The 8893-nt window shown below is 41.6% G+C and overlaps 3 protein-coding genes across 10 annotated transcripts in view; 1 reads left to right on the forward strand and 2 right to left on the reverse strand.

Moving 5' to 3' along the window:
• Window positions 1-281: 281 nt before the first annotated feature.
• LOC133414523 (zona pellucida sperm-binding protein 3-like) lies at window positions 282-6647 on the reverse strand. 2 transcript variants are annotated; one of them, XM_061699941.1, is made up of 10 exons: window positions 3770-6645; window positions 3202-3317; window positions 3031-3134; window positions 2797-2971; window positions 1740-1857; window positions 1576-1658; window positions 917-1065; window positions 684-842; window positions 511-615; window positions 282-456 (listed from the first exon to the last, which is right to left on the reverse strand). In XM_061699941.1, the coding sequence occupies exons 1-10, from the start codon at window positions 4115-4117 to the stop codon at window positions 305-307; spliced, it is 1509 nt and encodes a 502-aa protein (XP_061555925.1). In that variant the 5' UTR covers window positions 4118-6645; the 3' UTR covers window positions 282-304. The 2 variants fall into 2 exon arrangements, with proteins under 2 accessions (XP_061555925.1, XP_061555924.1); XM_061699940.1 differs by having other exon boundaries at window positions 282-615; window positions 3770-6647.
• LOC133414527 (uncharacterized) lies at window positions 4491-7470 on the forward strand. Its single transcript, XM_061699944.1, has 4 exons — window positions 4491-4648; window positions 4724-5077; window positions 6158-6264; window positions 6347-7470. Exons 1-4 carry the CDS (start codon window positions 4600-4602, stop codon window positions 6557-6559), a joined length of 723 nt encoding a protein of 240 aa, XP_061555928.1. The 5' UTR covers window positions 4491-4599; the 3' UTR covers window positions 6560-7470.
• Window positions 7471-8382: 912 nt separating this feature from the next.
• Window positions 8383-8893, reverse strand: part of tnrc6c1 (trinucleotide repeat containing adaptor 6C1) — a 42776-nt gene continuing 42265 nt past the window's right edge. For all 7 annotated transcript variants that reach the window (XR_009770003.1, XM_061699648.1, XM_061699644.1 and 4 more), the window contains one exon: window positions 8383-8893. This exon is cut by the window's right edge. The gene's annotated coding sequence lies outside the window, so the exon portion shown is untranslated.

Raw genomic sequence — 8893 nt, forward strand, 5'->3', positions numbered from 1 at the left:
TTCCTATGGGCTTGAGGGGAAAAAAAATAAATTAGTCCAGTCATGCTTCATAGATTGCACAGGCCTTAATGAAAATTAGGCACTTTGTTACTTGACCGAATTCATGGTGGGGGGGGGGTTCAATCATAATCATCCTAAAAAAAAATTGAAAAAGTGGCCACGTGTTGCTAGGTAGAATAAGTTTCAAGCAGAACATCCCCATAGGCCAGTGAAAAATTGGTCACATATACAAAAAAAAAAGCCACATGCCATTTAATCAGAGCCATTAAAACAAAATCAAGTTTCATTACAAATAGTTTTATTCTTAGTCATTCATAGAGTTGTCAGACTGTGCATCAGTTGAATTGGAGACAAGGGTGACATCCACCTCAGGCCACTGCTCAACAAGCTCAGTGGAGTTGTCATCTTGTTCATCTGGCAGGATGGGTGCAGCGTCAACAAGTTCACTTTCTTCATCTGCATCAGAAAGAAGCATGAAAACCAGTTCACCTGTTAAAGCATCTGGTTTACCTTTTAGAACCAATTCACTTGTGGGTTCAACAAGGGGGATGTAGTCTTCATTGTCAGCAGAAAGGTCTTCAGTGACCAGACCAGGAAGCTGCCCATTCTCCAAGTCTAAACCAGAGAACTGCAACTTTAGCAGAGATCCTCACATTCTGGTGTCAATCTAGAGCCAGACTCACCATGCATGTACTTGAGGCCGCTCATCCACTGGCTGCCGTACAGAGCAGGCCTGCTGAGCTTTTTAAGGACCGGAGGCAGCTCCTTGTCGTCAGGGACAGTCCAACTATTCTGCTTCGGCAGAACCAACATGGGACCCACATTTGCCTGCTGTTCCCACCCTGGATTTAAAAAATAAATAAATTGAAAGTCAAGCAAATTGCTGCTGGGTGCCAGTTGGAATGGTTAAGTGTACCGCTAGCAGGAAGTCTGTGCCAATGAAATTCCGGTCGGGCTGGCTTGCTGAAACCGCGAGGACTGATCTTGGCAGGTTTACTTTGAGGTTTTCCAACTTCGCTTTGGCAATACCCGCACAGGTAGTCGTTGCCATCAGCTGACCGCCACCTGAACAGGAAAAGGGTTGTGGCAAGTACAGCCAGCCTTTAAAATCTGGCCTACCGAACATTTGAATGAGCAAGTCCAATATTGGTGCATTAACTTGGAAGTTGTTTTTAACCTGAAACTGGTGATCTAAACTTGATTAATTATCTAGTGAGGATAAGCAGTACAGAATGGTTTAATTTATTGTAAATTAAAAAAAATAAATAAAAAACTCAGCGCCATTGAAAATTCTGTATTTTATTAATTTTACTGTAAATGAGCATTAGCAAATTTGTTTAAGCTGGTTAATTTATTGTAAATAATGCGAAACCTTTAAGTTTTGTAAAAACAAAAAAACATTGATTTGTAAATGGAAAAGTAACATGGATGAAAAACTAATTCAACATTAAAATAAATGTACATTTTGTACCTCATTTACCTGGCCCATTTTAAAAACCATGTGGCCTTTGAAGACCGTTTGCCCCACGACCTAAACACTGCAGAGTCAATATAAAAATTCAAGCAAACACTTGCCTCCCATTGACAAAAGTGCACGCTTTGTTGGAGGCCTCGGCATCATTGACAGACACTGCGTTCAGGATGCATGTGATGTAAAGCTGCAGAAAGGAAGCAGCCATTTTAAAGCATTATCAAACTGCACATTAACTTTTATATATTTTTAAAAAAATCATCTTCACCTCTCCCCTGTCCTGATCATGGAACCTGAATGCATCAATGACAAATTGCAGCTTGTCGTCTTGTGTCCTCGCCAGGAAGCGAGACTTTGAAGGCTGAAGCTTGGAATCCAACAAGCATCTGTTAAAAAAAAAAAGGGAAAACCTCATACAAGAGCAGTGACTTTACACAGCAGTAAAATGTTAACATGATTAAGTGCAGGTCTACATTAAAATCTGAGCATTTCTTCTGCAAAGTGACAATTTCACAGCTTTAGCTCACCTGCTAGCTAACAAACAAACCATTTCAGTTTTACCCCTACCCAAGATTTAATAGTCCAAACATCTTGCTAGCAAACTGGAAAAATTGTGTACATTTATTACTCTAGCTAACCTGCTAGCAAAATGAGCTGCACTCAAGTAAAATTTTGCCATTGCCCTACCCCAAAAAAAGCTCAGTCGTGCCTCGATCAACCAGGAAGTAGCTATAAAAATAAAAGTTGTACATTTCTTGCCTAAAAGTACACACCCTACAAGTAAAACTTTACCATTGCCTCAACTCAAAAGCCAATACAAGCCTGTAGTCTTGAATCCATTTCAGAAGTAGCTTGCTAGCCAACAATAAAGTACTCCACTCTGAAGTAAAATGTTGACATTCACTCTACCCTTAGACTTACAGTAGCCATTAACAAGTAGCTACCTTTAATTTAAAAAAAAAAAAAAAAAAAAAAAAAAGAAAAAAGCCCAGAAATCTGAAATTTTACAGTCAGGCTGGAAAACTAGTGTGCTAGTGGAAAAAAAAAAGAATTGTTGCTTATCCTTGCCTGCTAGCCAACAGCAAAAACATTCACAACAATGAAGCCACACATCTATTGCAGATTTAAGAAAAGTTTTAGTCCTGTACTATTGCATCATCCTCCGTACCAGGAAGTGACCCACTAACATGGTGGACCACAATCACCCCACCCCTCCCCCCCCACTAGTTCAGAGAGACTGTGCAGCTTTTTGTCAAGGCTCGACTGAGTACTGCCGTTTTAGTTGCTCTTACTAGCTGTAGCCAGAATTGCATTTTGGCCCTCACCCGTTCTCAATGAAGACATATCTGGGCACAGAGTGGCTGTCCGGCTGCAGCGTGGCCACGCAGCTGCTCAGGAACACGCGCAGGCCCACGTGATGGCCCAATCGGACAGAGGCCTCGATGAAAATTGGCTCGCCCAAGTAGTACACATTCACTCCCCTCTCATGCTGCCAGTCGTCTGAAAATAAATGCTTGCAAGTATAAGAGGTGCATTAAAATAGAAGCAATAACGCATACCAGTCATAACTCTGAGCTTAAAGTCCAGAGTTTCCACTGCAGTTTGTGTGGCCATGAAGGGGATCCAGGTGGGTGTGAGGGAAGAACTGGACAGACTGTAGCGCCTAAACACAACCACAACATTAGACCCACTTCATACAAACATGTGAGCACGCACACTAGTACACGCACCTGGCATAGTGACACTCTATCGGAACGACCGCACCGTCCATTCGGATCAGGCCATCGGGAGACTGCGCGGGAGTGTAGACGAGCAGGTTGGTGTACACGAGGGACGTGTCAGTCATCTGCGGAAACATTGAGCATACAAATCAGAACACAGGGATTTGACCCTTTGACGTTTTCTTAGGGCCCCCCAAGTACCAAGCGGTGCAAAGGACCTCTTGCAGTAATTTAAATCAAATGGCACCTTGACTTGCCCAAAATTTATTTTCACAAGTCAGCATAGCCTGGTGAACACTGGAGTATTTGAGTGGTCTTAAATGCCCAAGACTCACTCAGTGGTGCCAGAAGAACTTCCAAAAAAAAATATATATATATATATATATTTGCTGCAAAGGGCTCATTGGATGGATCGCGTTCTGACTGATTATCGCACCGAAGATGCAAACAGCTTCTTCACTAATGCTTGTTACCAAAAATGTTTGAGACATTTGTTCAGTAGTTTGGTTTTTACAAAATTAAAACAAGTGCGTCGTTTCCAAACAGGTCAGGAAAACACCGGAATAGGGGGTCTTACCCAATATTTGGTGCCACAGTCCAGCAGCCCAACAAGAATCCTGTACTCGTGGGCAGAGGACGGCGCGGCGCTGCAGAAGCCTTCGTTGTGCTCCACCCCGAGGCGCACCTCGTAGCTGTGGACGGGCGACCCCACGCCAAACAGGTCGGCTTGGATCAGGATCTCCAGGGAGTCCGGGTGGCAGGTCACCCGGACCGTGTTGAGGGGCTGCCGCTGTTCCGCCGGAACCTGCTGCTTGGGGTTCTTTTGCTGGTAATCTGCAAAACTCTTTTTAGAGAACACAAAGTCACGGCCAGCCAGCGAGGCGGTGACGCCCGACAACAAAAGCACAAAGAGTAAAGCCGCCATCGCTGAAGGCTGCTGGACACAAACACAACATGCCTCTGGGAACCTTTTTATTAGGCGGCCAATCAGGTGACCTCAGGACTGCGCACCTGAGTCCCATCGCCCACTAATGAAGCACACAATGCATGCACACGCACACTCAGACTAATTCACTCGATTGACACTTCTGAGCAATCTGATCGATCGACAGATAGATAGATAGACAAACATACAGACAGATGGACATTTTAGAAAACTTTTAGAAAACAGTCCACTTGACTTTTAGTACGATTTCCAACTAAAATGTCTCCCTGTGAAAAAGTGGTTCAAACGAGGACAAAACCCAGTCACAATATTGAACGCGCACAATAAGAAGAAGAAACGGTGCGCTTGCGGCTGTGGTGTTTCTTCCTGCTTTGTGGCGAAGAACAACAAATAAAGTGAGTGCAGGAAACGGTAGGAGGCTCATTGTGGCTGAGCTTTAGTGTAAAACGTCCAAGACCAGCATGAAGACCAGCATTGTATTCATCCTTATCACTGTTGGGCTCTTAAAGGGTAAGAATGAAGCTCATCTTTATTTGAATGTCAGGATTTTTGCTCATTTACATTTTGTTTGTTTGGGGTTTGCAGCCAATGCAGATGTGACCTTTGTGCAGCTGGCAGAGAAGCAGTCTGTGGAGCTCTCGTGCCCCCCTCAGCAGGACCGCGGCGGCCTCACGAGCCTCCACCTGTACCACCGCAGAGGCCAATCTCAGAGCACCCTGCTGTCCCTGGCTCGGGGGAGCGAGGGCGAGCTCAGGCTGGACCCGGACTACAAGCGGCGCCTGCAGCTGTCCGGACGCAACTCCTCGTGGGTCAAGGTGACCCTGTCGCACTTGGAGCGAGGAGACTCGGGGCTGTACGTGTGTGAGAACTTGTACCAAGAAAACGGCTCAAAGCGCGTCTTCATCACTCAGGAGGTCTTCTTGCTGGTTGACGCCTCAGGTAAGTCGTTAAACAACTTCCGTATGGACTGGATGAAGACTTCCCTGTACCAGGATGGCATTTGTCCAATTTGCTTCAATTTACAATTGATTGTTTGCAATAACCCGCGACCCTTGTGAGCATAAAGCGGTACAGAAATTGGATGGATGGATGTTTGCAATAAATGAAATAATCGTGGTGGTGGTCGTAGAACTTGGCCACAGGATTTGATTTTTGACGTTTTCTGGATATGCAGTGCTACTTTGAGCAGGGGAGTAGCACCATTTTCTTGGGCCGCTTTTTTTCTTTGACTTGCAAGCCAAAATGTGAGTTATGAGCGCTGTATGGTGGAAATGAACTCAAATGACTTCACAAGCAGCAAAACGCCATTGATGGGCTAACGAATAGCATTAATAGTTGTGGCGCTATAACCCTTTAAGCAATGGGTATTCGAACACAAACGGTGGGGAAACATGTAAACAAATAATATACCAATACTCACAGGCATATATTCTTTAAAAAATAAAAATTAAAAAAAAGAATATTACTGTCGCTTACTGAGGAACGTCTCCATTACATCTGTATGTATTATAGTGCCTCCAGGTGGCCAAGGCGCATACAGATGGAGTCACACAATGGCAATAAATAATCATGATGCACAAACTCTTCACTTCTTTACATTGTATTTAATTATGTTGTATGTTTTTATAATGTATAATAATATAGAGTGCTATTTTCCTTATTTTAAAAACAAAAATTTGGGTCATTTTGGGGGGGTGCTGTAACGGATTGAAGGCATTTCCATTTATTTCAATAGAGAAATATGATTCAAGATAGAGCGTGGTCACGGAACAAACACGTATCTCAAAGCACTAATGAACAACTAAGGGTGCATGTTGGGACGTTGAAGGAGCGGCATGTCTTAAAAAGTTTGGGACAGACTGCACTATAAAATGTTTTGTTTTTTAACTCCACTTGATCACAGTGTATTTGTATGATTAAACAGGATGCTTTGGCTATGAACATTTAAAAAAAATGTAATTCAGTTTCGATATGATTGTGACATTTTTCACTGGGATTGTTGGTGGTGTGTTGGTACAGGGAAGCCATGCCAGTGCTCATCCAGCTACCCCCCACTGCTCATGACCATCTTTTCAGCGGTGGGCCTCATTCTGCTCATGCTTATGTGGCTTGCCGTGCAAGAGCGTGTGAGTAGGCCCAAAGAACTCCAACCCAAAAAGTCAACTTCTCAAGTTGTGTTACCTGAACAACATGTGAAATGGGTTTTAGGTGAAGACAAGGCGTCCTCCTCCTGCAGGCCCAGCTGTTGTTCCAATCTATGAGGAAATGACCAGGAAGCGGCAAAACTCCGGCGTGCAGCTGAACAAGCAGGAAGCCCTGGAGGAGGAGGTCACCTCTCCATTGTATTCCAACACTCCTGTGAGACAAACGCAGGACAACTACTACGCCTGCCCCAGAAACATCACCACCCTCAGAGCCTGAATGGAAATCTGACAAATTAAAAAAAAAAAAAAAACTCAAAAAAACATTGTTTTTAAAGACCTTTGAATGGCGGAATTAATGTATACTTTGCGGGCCACATCCAGCCCACCAATCATTAATTCAGCCATTCCCCCCCCCTTAAAATTGGTTAATTTAAACTACTGTATTATAATTGATTCTTTTTTTTATTAATCTCATTAAATAATTTGGTAATTGATGTTGTAAAAAAAATAAGTCAAATAAAATGAATGTTAAATAAAACGATAATTGGTTAATTACTATTCTAAACATGTTTAAAATGCCATGATTTTATTTTTATTTTATTAAAAAAAAATACATTTACAATTTATTTCGACAAATCACTACTTGTGTCTAAATAAAGCTCCAATATTTTTGCTCGGCACCAAAATGCCAAAAGATGGTGGCTTGTGTTAGGTGTATTGGTTATTATAACTGGTGTATAATCTACATTATACTAATAGGTCAGTGATGCAGGGGAAATTAAGACTATTATGGATAACTACATATTGTATTCAGATATGGTATTGTGACAAGTGTATTGCATATTGGAATACAGTATCCAGTCTATTATCTTATGTGTAGATATACTGTAAATATTCCAAAACATTATTGATATATTAACAATGAAAAAGATATAAGGAAGTAGGAACAGGTAAGTCTAAACTTCTTCCTATTCCTTTTCAAACATGTAAATGATCAGGTATGTGTAAGCAGGCAATTTTGTACCTGTTTGTGTTCATTTCTATTCCGTAACAATTTTTTTTTTTTTTTTTTTTGCATTTGCTGATATTTTCAATTGTTTTACTTTTTAAGTTACTGTATTATATATTTCTAAGTATTGTAATAGTTTATTTTCACACATGTTCAAAATAAAATTAAGATTAAAAATATATTTAAAAAAGCACTACCTTTGTCCAAACGTAGTGCCGCAATTCCAACATAGTTGTTGATGTCACAAGAAGGCTCCAAAGCAATAACAGTATTGCTTTCCAGTGAATACTACAATTCATCTTTGCCCATCTGTCAGTTTCAAAAATCAAATGTGGACCTTGTTTACAAAAGTTTGCCCACACACTCGATTTAATGTAATTTTTTAAGATGATTCTGGGGGAAAAAAAAAAAAGACATTTTAAGGATCCACCTACACCAATTATTGCTACTGAGTTGCCGATGGTAAAATATATATCACATTTTGCAACTTATTGTGGCTTTAGCCATAATGTACTGAGCAACCAGAACAAAACTATGTGGCAAAACAAGCTCCAATTCCGGTTCTTGGATTGTCACACTCATTTGTGGCTCAATTACAATCTTTAATAAACCCAAAACAGTTTACTGGAATGTAGGAGGAACCCAGAGTACCCGGACAAAACCCACACCAGCAAGGGGAGAAGATGCAAACTCCACACACCAAGGCCGCAACCCAGATTCAAACCCCCAACCTCGTAACTGTGAGGCTGAAGTGCTGAACTGAAATCCCACAGGCGAAAACAATGAGCACACTTCATTTTCTTAAACAGCTGAGAAAAGAAATTGCTATTTTATTAATATCTGAAAGAAGCTCCATAGTTCATGAAAACATTTGTTTTTCGGTGCATGTCATTTGAACAATCACATTCTATGAGGAGAAAGATATACAGAGAGAGAGGGGGAAAAAAAAAAAAACATTACAAGCCACCGACTTTGAAAATCATTAAATCTCAGTACAGACATTTTTTTTTTTACCCCCCCCCCCCCCCAAAAAAAAGCAGCCCTAATTCCAAACACCCACTGATATCCCACCCCGCTGAGAGAGAGAGAAAAAAAAAAAACAACAACAAAAATCCCATAAAAACCTTGAGGGTGACAGGCTGGAATCCCACAGTGCTAAAGAGTGAGACGCTCATTGGTTTTTTAGGAATACACAGCATGGCGATGTAACGCTAGGTCAATCGGAATCAGGGGACAAACACCAAAATGAACAATACACATATTGGAACCCCCCCCTATTAAAACCCCTGCAATAAATCAGCCACGTCAGTATAGGCCATGAAATCACCATCCGCTGCTCCTCCGACACTTGTGCATAGTTTCGTGATCCTTTACAACCAGCTCCTCGTTGTCACAAACATCTTCGCCTTGCGAAGAAATGTTCCACAAAAAGTCATCTCTTCATGAGCCACACACACACACACACATAGAGAAAACAAAAAAAGAGAATAATGCACAACACTCCTGATTCAGTCAGGATGGGACCTCAAGAAAAACTATACAGCAATTTGCATCTTATTGACCGTCCTTCTCACTTTTTTTAAACAATCCACATTTTTTTGT

This window comes from Phycodurus eques, chromosome 16 (genome assembly GCF_024500275.1).
Source record: "Phycodurus eques isolate BA_2022a chromosome 16, UOR_Pequ_1.1, whole genome shotgun sequence".
Taxonomy (NCBI): Eukaryota; Metazoa; Chordata; class Actinopteri; order Syngnathiformes; family Syngnathidae; genus Phycodurus; species Phycodurus eques.

Coding starts and splice junctions, on each gene's coding strand:
- LOC133414527 (XM_061699944.1), top strand. CDS start 4,600: ATGAAGACCAGCATTGTATTCATCCTTATCACTGTTGGGCTCTTAAAG. Junction 4,649..4,723: donor CACTGTTGGGCTCTTAAAGG/GTAAGAATGAAG, acceptor TGGGGTTTGCAG/CCAATGCAGATGTGACCTTT. Junction 5,078..6,157: donor CTTGCTGGTTGACGCCTCAG/GTAAGTCGTTAA, acceptor GTGTTGGTACAG/GGAAGCCATGCCAGTGCTCA.
- LOC133414523 (XM_061699940.1), bottom strand. CDS start 4,117: ATGGCGGCTTTACTCTTTGTGCTTTTGTTGTCGGGCGTCACCGCCTCG. Junction 1,659..1,739: donor ATGATCAGGACAGGGGAGAG/GTGAAGATGATT, acceptor TCCTTTCTGCAG/CTTTACATCACATGCATCCT. Junction 616..683: donor CGGCCTCAAGTACATGCATG/GTGAGTCTGGCT, acceptor TCTCTGGTTTAG/ACTTGGAGAATGGGCAGCTT.